The sequence below is a fragment of the Peromyscus leucopus genome, chromosome 4, assembly GCF_004664715.2.
Source record: "Peromyscus leucopus breed LL Stock chromosome 4, UCI_PerLeu_2.1, whole genome shotgun sequence".
Classification (NCBI taxonomy): Eukaryota; Metazoa; Chordata; class Mammalia; order Rodentia; family Cricetidae; genus Peromyscus; species Peromyscus leucopus.
The window spans coordinates 139906017-139923152 of NC_051066.1; the positions used below are offsets into that span (position 1 = coordinate 139906017).

The 17136-nt window shown below is 43.9% G+C and overlaps 1 protein-coding gene across 1 annotated transcript; it reads right to left on the bottom strand.

The window, feature by feature from the left end:
* Window positions 1-1310: 1310 nt before the first annotated feature.
* Oser1 (oxidative stress responsive serine rich 1) lies at window positions 1311-15763 on the bottom strand. Its single transcript, XM_028868414.2, has 4 exons — window positions 15637-15763; window positions 11888-12004; window positions 6994-7107; window positions 1311-2578 (listed from the first exon to the last, which is right to left on the bottom strand). Exons 2-4 carry the CDS (start codon window positions 11962-11964, stop codon window positions 1897-1899), a joined length of 873 nt encoding a protein of 290 aa, XP_028724247.1. The 5' UTR covers window positions 11965-12004; window positions 15637-15763; the 3' UTR covers window positions 1311-1896.
* Between the last annotated feature and the right edge of the window lie 1373 nt (window positions 15764-17136).

Below are 17136 nucleotides of genomic sequence, written 5' to 3' on the forward strand. Positions count from 1 at the left end.
CATTTTAAGTCACTTGCTAACTACAAATACTTCCCCCACAGATAAGACCAACACTACTTGTTGGACTGGAATCCTTATACTCAATACCCTCTGTAAGTGGCTCTCTGTGGTCTGGGACCCTTTGAGGACTCGGAAAGGTCAGTTTTCATGACACTGAGACATTCACTCTTAGAGGTGCCCAAGTTCCTGGTGATCACCTCATTTACAGTCTCCTGAGAGAATACAGGCAGATGTCCTGGAATCCCAACATTAGAGATGTGCAAAACCAACTGCCTGTCCTGAGAAAGCTGCCTGAAGATGTACAAAACAGTACACTGTCTGTCACTGCCAGTGCCACTTACAGCATTTAGTGCCACAGTAGCATTTGGCTCCTTGCTCTACTGAGAGCCTTTTCTTTTTTTTTTAAATATTTTTTAAGATTGATTTATTTATTATGTATACAGAAGAGGGTGCCAGATCTCATTATAGATGGTTGTGAGCCACCATGTGGGTGCTGGGAATTGAACTCATGACCTCTGGAAGAGCAGTTAGTGCTCTTAACCTCTGAGCCATCTCTCCAGCCCGAGAGCCTTTTCTTTACTAGATGTATACTATGCTATCAGCCGTCTTACAAAGCTTAGATTCTAGACTTTTCTAGTACGTTTCTTACTTCTCCCAAGTGCAAATGACTCATTTGTGAAGTAAAGATCCTCTATCCTGAGGCAACCCTAGGGCCCAATGAGGTGAACAGCAAAGGCTTACCCTTCAATCCAAATGAAACAAACTTCCTATTATCTACCCATGACTGGACGTTTTCACAATTGGTAGGTATGCATAATGCGAATTAAAATAGAAGCTACAAAGCACATATAAAATGTGAAACCAGGCCAGCACGGTGGAGCACACCTTTGATTCCAGCATTCAGGAGACAGAGGCCAGTCTGGTTTACAGAGGAAGTACCAGGATAGCCACAACTACATAGAAAAACCCTGTCTTGGGGAAGGAAAAAAAAAGAGAAACCAAATCACCTGAGAAAGGTAAGGATTCACCCTCCCAGTTAAAGCGAGCTCAGGCCCTTTAATCAAACTTTGGAGGGGATTTTACAATGATTCATCCACCAGAGTGTATCAGGATAAGTATGAAATCCTCTTCAGGAATTGTGGGTAGGAGATGACAAACATCTAGAACATATGAGAGGCACAAGACCTGTATTAGAATTGGCTGCAAGATACACATCACAAACACCAAAGAGGGAGACGACACACTTTCACACATACCTCAAACACTTAGCAGCAGCACTTTAAACAGCTTAAGAAACAACACACCATACCTCTGGATAACAGCACCAGCGGGGGTTTATTTAGTGATAGTAAGGTTAATGACTCCCTCAAACAATATGGGACAGGCCACCTGGTTTATTCAAACTGAATCTAAACCTTAGATCTGACTCAACAGTAACATAAGAAATCTTTAATGACACAAACCCGTGTTAAACCAAAGACAGTTTAAATGAGTCTTAAAAGCTCTACTACAGGTGGGCTGGCATCTACAACATGAGTGTTCAGTTCAGTTACAAAAGCACATTGGAGTTTCTTGGCTGCCATCTTAAGCAGGTCTGAAATATGCCGTCTTATAAGAATTTCATACATCCCCCACTGCTGCCAGTCTCCAGTCATTATGGTTTCTTCAGCCCTCAGAGCATTTTTTGGAGAGATTTTCTTTGACCTGCTTGCCTTAATGGGTACGTAAGAACTCAGTAAACTGACATAATGAAGATTAACTGAGATGCCAAGAGTTTTTATTGCAAGCACAGTGAGCAAAAAGAGATGTCTTCTCAGAGTGGCCACCAGGTCTGCCATTAACTAAACCTCTGACAACCTTTCATTGGTTTAAAGCACACGAATCAACTTCTTGTTATCAGGTGTACATCATCTCTGCCATGTGGGACATTTTCTTAGGGATATACAAGTAATACTCCATGTAGCCTGATAGGTCCTCAATGGTCACATCATCCACATAGACACGAGCTTGCTCGGAACAGGATCGAGGGGAGCCAGACAGAGTTCTGGTGTGCAGTGATGGAGAGTAGTCCTCAAGTGATCTTCGTTCTGGGGCCAAAGGAGGGACATTCTGCAGACCGGAAAAGGAATACACTTCCATATCCTGCCATCTCTTGCACTGGCAATCCTTGCCTACACACGCACATGGCTTGCCCTGGCTTAGCTTGGAAACAGATCGAAAGTCAGAGAGATCACTGGCCGTAAGACTTTCTTGGGAGACTTGGGTAGCATCAGAGGGCTCTTCTGTTTTACTCTCTGATGGAAGCCTTGGAACCAAACTTCTCAGAGGCTCAATGCCTACCCCTGTGTGATTAACATCAAGAGAAGTAGAGGTCTCTCCTGCTTTGAACTCTTTGGGGCTTGCAATTCCCAGCCCACTGCTGCTATCGGGTGGCTCGGTCTGGCTTCTGTGCTTGAGCTGGCAGCTGGAAGATGCTGTTGTGCTGCAATGTATGAACTTGGGAGGATGAAGAACAGGAGACTTAGAGCGTCGACGACGCTGGGTTCTCACTGCTCCTCGTGAAGACTTCCTTGTAGACCTACAAGAGAAAAACACAAGAAGATGTGGAGATAGAGTCCTCCTGAGAGAGGTCATATGACAGCGGGAAACAGACCTCTGGGTGTAAGGTCATGAATGCCTCCATTCTCAAACTGCTTTAAGTCTTTGTCTCAAATGTTCAGCTTCCCTAACTAGCAATCTGTAAAAAACAAGTGAGGTAACACAACATCTTCCATGCTCGGCTTCTGGGTGTGGGAGAAGCAGATAAAAGCTGATGCAGTTCCCTCAGGCAGAATGTGGCTCCAGCACCAAGGCTAATGCTACAAAAGCCACTGTGCCAGTACTATCAAGCAGGGCATCAGCATTACAAATCACTTCTATCACTGGCAACAGCCAGCAAGAACAAACAATAACAGTAACAAAGAACTGGGGAGCTGGCTCAGTCCGTGAAGCACTGGCCACGCTAGCACCCATGTAAATAAGCCGGGTGCAGTGGCATGCACCTCTAATTCCAGTGCTAGAAGACAGGAAGACCCCTGGGACTTGCCCAGCCAGTCCAGACAAGTAGGGGAGCTCCAGATTCAGAGATTTTACCTCAAAAAAACCAGGGGGGAAGCAACTGAGGAAGACAAATATGAACCTCTGCCCTTCACATGTACTGAGTGCACATAGACACACAGAAATATTCTCATTCATATGCTCTCTCTCCTTCTCTCCCCGCTTTCTCCCTCCCCATCAGGATCTGGTGTCCCTGAAATTTCCAGAAACTGGGAATTATTAGATGCACTATATAGCTACTTACAAAACATTTAAATACAAAACTGAACGAGGAAAAGGAGACTTAAAACTACCAAGCAAAATTGGGGGGGGGGGAGACGGGGAATGGGACAGTAGGACTTAAAACAGGGTTTAAAAGAAAAAAAAGCTTTTTATTTATTTGGGGGTGTACATATGGAAGGATATCTTTTGGGAATTGGCTCTCTCCTTCCACCATGTGGATCCCAGAATTCGAACTTGGAGCTTTGGACTTGGCAGCGCTAAAGTACCTTTACCCACTAAGTCATCTTCATGGCCCTGAATCGGAACTTTGAGAAATAAAAATCACACCAGGTGGTGACACACACATTTAATCCCAGCTCTCTGGGAAGCAGGCAGGAGGGCCTCTGAGTTTGAGGCTAATCTGTCTAAATAGTGAACTACAGAACAGCCAGGACTACATCTTGACCCTATCTCAAGGGAAGTTTGGTGGGGGTGGGGGTGGGGGTGAGGGGGAGAGAGAGTAGGGATGAGAAAAAGAGATGGAGGGGTGGAGAGATGAACTGGGCAGGAAGCACACACCTGTAACCCCAGCCCCTAGGAGCTAGAGGAAGGATCGTGAGCTCAAGACCAGCCTGAGTTACAATGAGACCTTATTAAAACAGAAAGGGAAAGAAAGATAAAACTGCATTTGGAATTAAATGGAACAGGCTAAATACAACACTGCTATGAGAATTACTGAACAGGAAGATAAATCTATTTATTACAAGGGTCAGCAAACTGCACCCTCTAGAGTAATTTAAATCTGTCCCTCTACTTGCTTCTTGTTAGGGGTGGGACACTTGGGGTCAAGCCACGAGCCTCACACATGCTCAGCATGTACTTTGCCCCCTTGTTTTTGCAGAGCATGTGGACACTGCCCACAGTGGGCTACAACTGGGAGCCATGGAGATGAGTCTGAAGTGACCCTTCACTCCTCTTCTCCCCTGCTTTCTTCTCTCCCACCTTCTGGGGCCCACCAAGCAACTATCCAAAAGTTGGGACCTGCTGGGCACTGAGAGGTTTAAGAATCCAACCAGGACAGGAGAGATGACTCTGGGTATAAGTGATTGTTTCACAAGCCTGTAACAAACAGGCTTCAATCCCTAGAATCCATGTAGACATAGAGAACCAACTCCCCAGGATTGCCCTGTGACTTCTACATGTGTGCTATGGTACATGCCCACATCTGCACATATACAAACAAATAATAAAAAATAAAAAAATCCAACAGCATCACAAAATCTGAAGGCTAGAAGAGCACACTAGAGAAGTTCATACAAAGCAGTGTAAATGGACTCTGGAGCTGCCCTTTACCACCCACTCCAGCAGAGCCCCACCAGGCTGACCACTTCATCTCGAAACTGCCTTAGCAACTGAACAATAAGAGCCAACCAAGATGACTACGGCAGCAGTGAGCAGCTTTCTCTTCCTGTAAGCTCCTACACAATCTCCTCAGCTTTAGCTTCTTGGCCTCCAAATCCTAAAATATTTATTGGGTCTGTTTGTCCATCCCTCCCTCCCTGACTCCCCACCCCCTGGTTTTTGGAGACAGTGCCTCACTGTAGATCAAGGCAGTTCTCAATCTGGAAATTCTTTCTCAGTCTCTCAAGTGCTAAGACTACAGTTGTGCTTACCATGTCACTCTATAAAAGGTCTGCTAATCTGTGGCCTAAAAGGTACTAGAGGAATGGGGAAGGGGAGATCATATAAAGGTTGTCAATCTAACAGAAGAGGACTAAATCTAGAGTCTGTTTTAAGATACAGAAAGGACTGAACAACATGGCTTAGCTAGGGAGTGCCCACATAGCCGCAGAGTATCCCAGGTTTAACCCTCAGGGCCATAGAGGTAACAGTCAATGGAAGAAGACCTGATTTAGAAAATCCTGGCTAAGATCTTAAAAGCAAAATATTTACACTGACGGCAGACAGAGTCCTTTCAACAATAGCACAGAAAATAACAGAGCCAGACCACAACAACCCCGGAAAGTGCTAAACAACTGCCTACATAGAAACAACCATTTCAGATACAGCCAATCTATCTTCAAAACAAGGATGAAATAAAGGTATTCTCAGATAAAGCAAAATATAATTGTTACCAAACTTGGGGTCATGATCTGTGCCCAAGAGGCCAGGTTCTATCCTTAAGAAGACAATTAAAATTAATAATAAAAAAGCAGAAAAATGACATTTATTCAATGTGGCCACATTGGGAAGAAGGGCAATGTATTTACCAACAGGACACAATTATTATATAATTTCAGAGGTAACCATTCATAACTATTTGCAGTGCTGGGGAATGGACAGCACTTCTCATTCTAGGCAAACACCCCACAACTGAGCTATCGGACAGCCCAAGGGGAATTATTCAAATGTATTCTACACAAAGAGCAACGCAGAGCCTTATTTACCAACAGACTTTCACCAAGAAAAAATGAGGTTGTATGTGGCATGGTCTAGAGTACAAGAATCGTGAGCAAAGAAACTAAAAACTAACACTAGAGTTAAGGACAAACCCTAACCTGTGAGATTAAAAGTGGAACAGGATTGGCATACTGAATAACCACATCATGGAAGGCAGACAATCAAGTACCAACATGATTTATAAAACTCTGGCCTTTTTATCAAAGGCCTGATAGTAAAATTTCAAAGCCAACTACTTAAAAAACAAAGCTGAATACCGTCAGTAGTATTAGTAGAGGTAAAAAACACATTTTTTTCAAATCATTTTTAAAGGACGAAGAGGAAGGGGGAGTAGGTAAGGAGGGAAAACAGAAAGTCTCACAACACTGTGCATGATCCCTAACAGGGGAAGGAAGGAGTACTGCCCAAGAATTCAAAGCCAGCTTGGGATACATGGAAATTTTAGAATAGCCTGGACTATAAGAGTGAGATTTCATGTTTCAAAAATAAAAGATTTTGGGGGCTGAAGAGATAGCTCAGTGGTTAAGAGCACTGACTGCTCTTCCAGATGACCCAGGTTCAATTCCTAACACCCACATGGCAGCTCACAACTATCTATAATTCCAGTCCCAGGAGATCCAACACCCATAGCAAAACACCAACATGTAAAATAAAAATAAATTAAAAAAATTTTTAAAGATTTTTTTAGAAACTGTAAAGTAAATTAAAATGGCAGACATGCAAATATACCAATTATCAGAATAAATGCACTAAAAAACGCAAAATAAAAAAGAAAAATGCCCTGATTAGACTGAATAAAGAACAAGACAGAATCAGCCACAGGCTATTTCTGAGAGATACCAACAACTTAAAAGCAGAGTGATTAAAAAGTCAGGAAAGAAATACACTGGTCACACATTGGCAAAAAACAGGACTAGCAACACTAATTCCAGACAAAGCAGACTTCAGGACAAAAGTCACTGCAATATCACATATTAATAAGGCTGGGGATATAGCTCAGTTGCGAAGTGTGCTTCCCCGGCATGCACCAGCTGACACATGGGAAGCTACTGCCCAGGCTAAAGAGATGGTTTAGCACAAAAGTGTTTAAAACCAACCTGAGTTTGATCCCTGAAATACATATGGTGGAGAACCAACCAACTCTTACGAGTTGTCCTTTGATTTCTATACACACTCCTTGGCAGGTACCATACCCCAAATAAATAACTGTAATTTAAGGGGAGGGGGCACTCTTACCCATGCCAACTGTCTTTAGATGCACACGTGGTTTTAGGTTTGGTGTCGTCTGTTGCTGCTCTGACTGATGCTCTGACACTTGTGCCTTCTCCAACAGACAGAGACATGACGGACCTGAGGACAAGAACAAAGTTCATTATGATGGAAACTGTATCACGAGGGTAACTTTCTACCTCACTAATCCTAATACAACTGAGTGACTTATTTTCTTTCTCATTTACACTTCTCAAAAGTGTTCAGTTTTTAATGTAAATTTTCCCCCAAAACCAAACTGAAAAGATCCCTAAAAGCCCATGGCTGCAAAATCATAAGGAGAGAATGATCTCTAAGTGTAACCAGCAGTGGGCTATAAATAGACTTTGGGCTGTTTCTCTGGGGCAGATCAAGTCTTCTTTGTTCAGGGAGAATGTAAGTGACACTGACCACTTTTTTTACCTAAGAGGCACAGCCGTAAAACTAAGATCAGAAAGCCTATCTCTAAGAGTCAATTCAATTAGCAATTAACAAATGATCCCATTTTGAAGCATTTCACAACTTTTAGAAAAATTTTCCTCCTTTTGCAACTAGTCAATCTGAAATATTACTCAGAGTTAAACTGTTCAATCTTTTAAAAACTATACAAGTACTATGGGTTCCCAGAACATTAGAAAAAAAAAAAGTAAAAAAGAATCATCTGTACCCAGACTACCAACACTAGCATCTTGATATAAATCTTTCCAAAACACACATAGCACAAGAACCTCAGTTTGATCCTCAGAATCAACAAAAAAGTCAGGTGCAGTGGTGTGTGCTTGTAATCACTGAGCTGGGTAAGGAAAGACAAGATCACCAGACAGTCAGCCTAGCCTACTTGGCAAGCTCCAGGCTAGTGAGATATTTTGTCTTAAAAACAAACCAAAACAGATGGAATAACATTCCACATTGTCATCTTCACATATGAAGATGCTCTTGAAGACACTCGAGCACACACACACCTCCGTACACAGCCAAGCAGGGTAGTGCTTGATTATAATTCTAGAGGCAGAGGCAGGATTGTAGAAGTTCAAGTCCAGCCTAGGCTATGTACAAAGAAAGGCGAAGGTCAGCCTGGGCTATCTAGTAAGACCCTAAAAGTACTTTTAATGACACGAGAGCATGTTTGGATCATCATAAGAGAACTACGGTAAATGCCCATATGTATGCCGTGGTCTAAAACTCTATGCCTGCAATCCCAGCATTCAGGAAGTCAAGGAAGATCACAAGCTTGAAATCAGCCTGGGCTCAACAGTCAGACCTTGTCCATGTCTCAGAAACACAGCAAACAAACAAAAAAACCACATAGGCATTTTATATAAATGGTCTAGAGATTAAAGTAAATTGTGACTATTACAATTATTTTATAGTCATATTAAAATATGAGACATTGGCCCTGATAAGACAAATACCACTGAAAATCAAAACCTGTTGAACAGGCTCACACTAAATTCCTGGCAAAGCTTAATGCGTCAGTCCTCAGCAGTCCCTTCAGCAGGGTGTATGACAACAGCATGGAACAATCAGAAACATATGCTGCGACTCCACGAGTCTTATTCTGCTTAGTCACGTTACTGACTCATTCCTTCTACTCTTGGTTTTCTCAAATATTCTGTTCCTTCTTTCCATAATTTTAGTAGAGGCATATCATATGCTACAAATATACAACTTCTTTAAAAGTTGTATTTTATTATCTGTAATTTGTATCTGTGAATGAGCATGTCCATGTGAACAGGGTATGTGCTTAATGAGTGCAGCCGTCTGGAGAGGCCAGAGGCATAGGATGATCTCCTTGGAGCAGCAGTTACAAACAACTATGACATGGGTGCTGGGAGTTGAACTGTGGTCCTCTGAAAGAGCAGTAAGTGCTTTTCACCCCTGAGCCCTGTCTCCAGCCCCCAAATATGTAATTTGCAACCATAAACTGCATGGATATTTTGCAAGACATTTTATAATGGTTTAAGTAACTTTTAGTGCCATCAACAGCTTAATTTTATTTTCAGCTTAATTTAACATTCCAGTTTCTTTTTTCTTCCTTAAAGCAGGGTCTCTTTTAAGTAGTCCTAGCTGTCCTAGAACTCCCTTGTAGACCAGGCCTCAGTACACAGAGATCTGCCTGCCTCCTGAATGCTGGAACTGAAGTTGTATGCCACAACACTGAGCTTACATTTCAATTTCTTAAAGTATCAGAGAAAAGTCTGCATATGAAGAGTTACTTATAAAGGTGTATATACTAGAGGATTTGTATGCATTATGTGGCTATTTCTAGAATTTTCTTAGTTAAAAAAGTCACATCCCAAATCACAAAGAATATACTAAAATAACAATCTAGAATTATGCCTTCCCGCTTTATTTCCTTTTCTCAAAAAGGCTTACCAAGGGCTAGGGGGATATAGCTCAGTAGCACAGCACACACTTACCATGAGCAAGGCCCCAAGTTCTATCCCCAGGACAGAGCACAACACATCAAAAACAAACAACAATGGTAACAACAAAAAGACTGGTATGGTGGCACATGGACATAACTCCAGCACTCATGAGACTGAGAAAGGAGGATTATGATGGGGAGGCCAGTATTGGATACATAATGAGACCTTGTCTCAAAAACACATAACAGGGCTGGAGAGATGGCTCAGAGGTTAAGAGCACAGATTCCTCTTCCAGAGAGGTCCTGAGTTCAATTCCCAGCACCCACATGGTGGCTCACAACCATCTGTAATGAGATCTGGCGCCCTCTCCTGTATACATAATAAATAAATAAATCTTTAAAAACAAATAAAAAACCCAAAACAAAAAGTGTATTTAAGTATGGCAAAAAAAAAAAAAAAAAAAAAAAAACATGCTGGGGAAAAAAACTGGGAAAGTGATACTTTCCTGAAGTACTACTGAAGCAAATGTGAACATCTTACCATCTACTGTGAAAATCTATTAGCATAAACACTCTAAGGTGGGCCAGAAACAGTGCTAGTCACAGGCAGGCAGCTATTAGCATCTATTTAGTTTTTACTTTGTCAAGTATTTCCATGTGGTCTGCAATGGATCACATGAAAGAATGGCTAAGAGCAGGTTCTGGAGCCAGACACTCTGGGTTCAAACTCTAACTGTAATTTCTACCAATAGAAAGTGACCCAATTGTGAGTGAGCAGCTTCTCTAAACTAAGACAACAGCAGTGTCTGTCTACTACAAGGCAGCAGAGAAGGTTAAATGTGCTCCTAGATGTGCTCCAAGCACTTAGGACTGAGGCCAAGAGTGAAATGCTGGTAACTAGGACTATTATTACTACTACAGTGCTCAACTTCGAGCTTCCAGTGTTCAGTGATCATAACCATTAACACTTGAGATTTCATCGGGCTTGGGGTCAGAAGAACTAGAGTAAGGAGTGTGGTGGTATTGTTCCCCAAAATATTGTGTACCCTAATAAATTTATCTGGGGTCAGAGAACAGAACAGCCATTAGACACAGAGGCTAGAAAATGGTGGCACTCACACCTTTAATCCTAGCATTCCAAAGACAGAAATCCCTCTGGATCTCTGTGAGTTCAAGGCCACATTGGAAACAGCCAGGCATATCGACACATGCCTTTAATCCCAAGAAGTGAGCCTTTAATCCCAGTGATGGCAAAAACAGAAAGATAAGGCGTGGAGAACAGAAACTAGAAGCATTTGGCTGGTTAAGCTTTTAGCTGGTTAAGCTTCAGGCTTTGGAGCAGCAGTTCAGCTGAGAGCCATTGGGATGAGGACACAGAAGCATCCAGTCTGAGGAAACAAGACCAGCTGAGAAGTTGGCTAGGTGAGGTTAGCTGTGGCTTGTTCTGTCTCTCTGATCTTCCAGTTCACCCCAATACCTGGCTCAGGTTTGATTTTATTAATAAGAACTTTTAAGAATCTTGCTACAAAGGATCTGATCAGCACACAGATGTTGAAAGAGTGAAATACTGATACTTTAAGAGAGTAGCTGGTCTGTGGCTGTTCCATTTAGTTTGGTCAAAGGCTCTAAGACTATTGGTCTTGGTAACAGACTCCTACTGAATACAGGCTTCCACTGAAAGATTCAGCAATTAGAGACTGAAATCAAGAATGTCTTCATTGACCTTTATTGGGCCAATTCACTTTTAGTTTAAAAAATAAAATACTGTGATTCCCTTGAGGTATATGAGAAGTCCCTGGTGGGATACTACTTGATTTAAGGCTTGATTAAATTAGGGAAGAGGGACTGCCTCAGAGTTAAGAGGAAACCAAAACACTCAACCTTAGAGTAAAAACCAACTACTGCTTTTCAAATTCAATCAAATATTTACAAAGAATTTGTCAAAGTCAAAATATTACCATTTACTTACCCTAGGGTGAACAAAAAAGTCAGAAGAGGAACATTTTTTGTTTTTGCTTTTTTTTGAGACAGAGTTTCTCTGTGTAGTTTTGGTGCCTGTTCTGGATCTCACTTATAGACCAGGCTGGCCTGGAACTCAAGAGATCCTCCTGGCTCTGCCTCTACAGTTCTGGGATTAAAGGCGTGCACCACCACCTCCCAGCTATGAACTTGGTTTAAACATCAATGCTTCACTTAAAACAATACAAACAATAGTAACAACCTAGGAACCATGTGGAATTCTGAGCAGGGCCTGGTAGCATCTACCTACAAATTATACACGAGGGAGGAAGAGGTAAGAAGAGTAGTAAAGGCCAGCTTCAGCTATCTAGGGAGTCTGAGCCAGCCTGGACTACATATGATTCTGTCTCAAAAAGAAGAGGGGTGGGAAGGAAGAGAAAACACTGCTGCTGCCACCACCACCACCCAGCCCCAGAAGAGGAACATTTTAACCAAAAGGACTATTTAAATCTAGTAAATAAATAATCCCAAGTCACACATTACATATTCAATTACCCTGATGCGTCCACTCTTAGTTTCTTGAAGGCAGTTTGTAGGCTCTCCTCCTCTCCATCCTTAGCTTCAGATTTCATTGTGAAAGTTTCTGCACTCCTATGGATGTTTCTGTGAATACTAAAAAGGAAATAAGAAAAGTGAAAATTGTTAGAATCAAAGAGTATATTTCCTTATACGATTACTGTTAAGAGGAAAACATCCTTTTATTTCTAAGCTGCAGTTTATATAACCAGACTATAGGGCTTATTTCTTAAGAAAATAAATGAAATAATATAAAAATATATACAAACTACCATAGAATTCAAACCACCTAATTAGTTGATGCCAACATCTTCTTACAGTTTTTGGAAAGAAAAATCTAAAAGCTATGTAAAATGAGGGGAGAGGAGCTCCTGATTGTACATGTATAGAAATCAACAAAATTACCAGAGACAGGAGAAAGCTCAAATTGTGACACTCTGATTAATTAAAAAGCTATGAGTATTTGCCTAGTCTGACCCTAACAATTTTAATTCTGACTCTATGACACACCACAGCATTTGTACAAAGCATTTTAGCCAATATCTCAACAACCATGAAAAACAAGACACTACTGTCGTTGTTAGAGCAGGAGTAGACTTACTTCAGTCACCACTGATCATCTCATACTCTACTCTGACTGTTAACTTTATTTGGTGTTTGCTACCTTGAAGTGCCAGTCATTAAACAAGAATCTGTACTCAAAACAAGTAAAGAAAGCAGAACTTCTCTTCAGTTACAAGTAGGGGAAAATAGAAAAAAACACTGTTCTAAGATAGGACTCTGTGCTCTCTTAACCAACTAGTTCGACTACTTGAATTCCTCAATTTCTGCTCCTGATTTTCCATTTAAACAAAGGAAGGAAATAAAGGATCACCAACTAAAGCAATAAGAAACACAAATAAGACTTTTAATAAATTCTCAAATCTAATCTTCAAATTACCAAAGTACTAAATCTTGAACAAAAGAACACACCAGCATCCAAAAGGGGAAAGGGAGGGAAGAAAAGACTAAAAAACAATAGAGAATTCTTTAAAGCCAAGGATATACTTACCTTTATTTCTAACCTGGTATCCCCTAGCCCCACCCCCACCCCCACCCCCAGGCACTCTCAGAGAGAGCAGTGCCTCTATGGATCCTTGGGTACTCAGATTCTAGATCAGCTTACTTCTCAGAAGTGAGTTATATGTTATTGTGAGACCTCTACTATTCCAAAGGCCAAGATGTCACAATGTTGGACACATTTATGTTTATATTCAACCTCAAAGGACTTAGTTTTCACTTCAACATCAGAAGTCAACATAAACTCTCTCCACACATACTACTGTTTACTTAACCAGGTCATAAACACGAGGAAGCTACATGACTGGAAGCTTCACGGGTCACTAACTGCACTGGAGTAGGACTCCTCCAATATATACTATTCTATACACTAGACGGAGGGCTGAGTTCTGGTAGGTCTTGAGTGACTCACATCTACAAAGGTCTATCACGGGCTATAAACAAGTTTTTGTTGTTGTTTTTAGTTGGCTGGTTGGCTTTTGTTTTTAAGACAGGGTTTTCTGTGTAGCCCTGGCTGTCCTGGAACTCCCTCTGTATATTACGCTGGCCTCGAAGTCATAGAGATCAGCTTGCCTCTGCCTACCGAGTGGTGGGATTAAAGTATTGTGCCACTACTGACCAGGTAGAAAGTGGTTTTTTGTTTTTGTTTTTTGTTTTCCTAGACAGGGTTTCTCTGTGTAGTTTTGTTGCCTGTCCTGGATCTCACTTTGTAGACCAGGCTGGCCACAAACACCCAGAGATCTGCCTGGCTCTGCCTCCTGAGTGCTGGGATTAAAGGCGTGCGCAACCACACCCATTGTTTTTGTTTGTTTCTTTGCTACCACAACTCCACTGAAGCTAGATTCATAAGGACTGATGAGATGGCTCAGAGGTGGCTGTATAGGGACTGGTAGGAAGAACGCTCCGACGGATGCATGCTGCTGAGCCTGGCCGTCTGAGTTGGTTTCCCAAAACTTGAGTAACACAAGGAAACAACTCCCTAGGCTGCCTGCCCTCTGACCTTCATATGCAATGCTCTCATATACACAATGCATGTAAAAATTTAACAAAGTGTGATTTATAGTTCTCTCAATCTGACTTCTGCGGCAACCAGTCAGGGTTTTAAATACACATCAAGCTGCATGTACAATGGTGAACAACACAGGCAGAAATCCATCCCTTTCACAAGTACTTCCAGAATTCCTAGCACTAAGTAGCATGCCACAGCCGGGGCTGAACTGAACACAGGGGTCCTGGGAAACCCATTTCTGTGGGGATGGTGTCTCACTCCTGCCCTCCAGGATCTCATACTTGGCTAAAGTTTTCCACCTAAGCCTGGAAACTTCTAATTAATTACACGGTGCTGACATAATAGTATAACAGATGACCACCCTAGATGTTAATACAAACTTAGCATTTTAATTGAGACACTAACAGATATATCATTAAAAACCAAAACATCCCCCAAATAAAAGTCTGGCTACAGACCAAAACTTCGAGGATAAAGTATTGCCTAAACTGTTCTCAGACTTCTAGCATTGTGATTGCTCATCTTTTTCCTCAGTTACTTTAACCCAGAGCAAAGGTGAGTAGTTTTAGGCTTAATTAACCTCGGGAGCTAGAGCAGAACATGCTTGTAATTACAAAAGGTTTATTATCTCCCCTATATTCCTAGCTTTCCATTCACAAAGCGTCAGCTCAACAGCTCCATATAACAGGTGACTGGTTTGCCTATCTTCAACATTTTATTTGTGAGACATACTTATTACCCCTTCACTGCACTGACTTCTGGAAGAATCCCCCAAAGGAGCTCAGACTTGAAAAAGGCCTGTATTATACAGAAGTTACTTTGCAAGGTTTTAAGTCAAATCATAACCCAGTTTCTCTTTCCACAAATAGCGTATGCACAATCTCGTTTACTCTTTTGAAGTTTTAACTAAGCCCTCCTTTCAGTAGCCTGAAAGTAATCAGTAAAGGATTTGCACGCGTCCTCATAAAGTTAAAGCGAAGAAAATTTCTCAGACCTCTAGGAAGCATCTACAGATGAAGCTCCGAGAAGAAAGCCCTGTCCAGCAACCGTGCAGAACGGCCCCGATAGAATCAACCTGTCCCCAGGACAAAAACACATCCACACCTCTCTAGGCACACCCACTCAACCCCTCAAGTCGCAGGACTACAGGCAAAGCAACAAGTTCGTTCCTTTTTACCGAACTTGGGTCTGTCGCGGTTCAACGGGGTCTGCGGGGAAAGGTCAGAACCCGGGGACGACCCGAGCCAGGAGCTGTCACGGCTTTGGCCCTGCTCGCCCCGGGCCAACCACGGACACGGACAAGAGACTGGAGTGGAGCTGCGGCGCAGAGGACGCGGGAAGAGACGCGAGCCGAGCCACAGGAGGCAAAGAGGAGAGGCATGCGGCTCGCAGGGCGGGAAAAGGCGGGAAGGGGCAAAGGGCGGCAAGAAGGGCGAAAAGGGAAGCTGCGGCCGGCGCGGCCCGGGTACCGCGGGAACGCAGGAAGGCGGGAAGCGAAGGCCGCGCACTCCAGGCCGCGGCGGACGAGGGCCAGGCCCCGCCAGGCAGTCGGCGCAGGGAGACGCTGCGACCGGACGGGAGGGCGGGACTCCGCCTCCCGAGGACGGGAGGCCGGGCGGACGCGACGCCCCGGCCCTGCCGGGCCTGTCAGGACACTCACCTCCTCGCAGCTGGGGTGCTCCTGGGGATCCGGCCCCGTCGGTTCTAAGCGTCTCTCCGCGACCGCCGCGTCTGACTGACCCGGATCCAAACCCCGCAGATAGGGCGGCCCGCGGCCTTTAAAGTCGCACTGCGCTTGCGCCACGTAGGCTCGCGCCCCGCCCACTGCTCACGCTCCTCCCACCCCAGTGACTCGGCAGCGCCGCCAGCGGCAACTGCGCAGGCGTAAGGTGGCGGCCCCGCCTCTCGAAGGCTCTGCTCCAACCCCTCTCCGAAGCACGTGCGTCTTAGGTCATTTCCTGTTATTCTTTTCGCTCCCTCCGCCCCCTGGCTTGGGTTCGCTCCCGGCAGGCTTTTGGGCGTGCCTACTTCCTCTTCTCTATCACGTGAAGGCTTGACTTGCCGCAGCTATCGAGCTACATATTTTTGAATGGTGGCGCCTGGTTCCTTCTTCACCAGCTGAAGTCACAGCAAGGCAACGGCGGGCTGCGGGAGTGTTTGCGCCAGCCGAGGCTTTCGGAGAAAGCTCGGCGGAATTTCTTAGATGCTAGAATCGAGGGCGCTTGCACTCGGGCTGCAACCCTCACCACGGGTAACCACTTGGGGTCCGCAGAAAAGCCAAGAAGGTATTAATTGGATGAGGCCCAGGCGGTGGATGCTAGCCCGGAAATGAAATGGAAATGTTTTAGGTTTTTTTGGTTGGTTGGTTGGTTTCTCTGTGTAGCTTTGGTGCCTGTCCTGGATCTCGCTCTGTAAACCAGGCTGGCCTGGAATTCACCGAGATTAGTCTGGCTCCGCCCCCCGAGTTCTGGGATTAAAGGCGTGCACCACCACCGCCCAGCTAGTTTTGTTTGTTTGTTTTGTTTTTCAGACAAGGTTTCTCTGTGTAGCTTTGGGCCTGCCCTGGATCTCGGCCCTGTAGATCAGGCTGGCCTCGAACTCACAGAGATCCACCTGGCTCTGCCTCCCGAGTGCTGGGATTAAAGGCGTGCACCACCACTGCCCGGTTAAATAGAGGGCTTGTTTTGTTTCTCAAGACAGGATTTCTCTGTGCAACAGCCCTGACTGTCCTGGAACTCAGTGTGTAGACCAGGCTGGCCTCAAACTCTCAGAGACCCGCCTGCCTCTGCCTCCCGAGTGCTGCGATTAAAGGCGTGCACCACCACTGCCCGGTTAAATAGAGGGCTTGTTTTGTTTCTCAAGACAGGATTTCTCTGTGCAACAGCCCTGACTGTCCTGGAACTCAGTGTGTAGACCAGGCTGGCCTCAAACTCTCAGAGACCCGCCTGCCTCTGCCTCCCGAGTGCTGCGATTAAAGGCGTGTGCCACCACCGCCTGGCTTTTTTTTTTTTTAAACAGGATCTTATCTGTATAGGTCAGGCTATCCTAAAACATGCCTCAGCCTCCCATGCCTTCACTTTTGATGTATCTCTTGATAACATAAAGCAACTGTTGCCTCTGGGCTTCGGTTACTTCACCTGGAAATGGAACGGTATCAGCC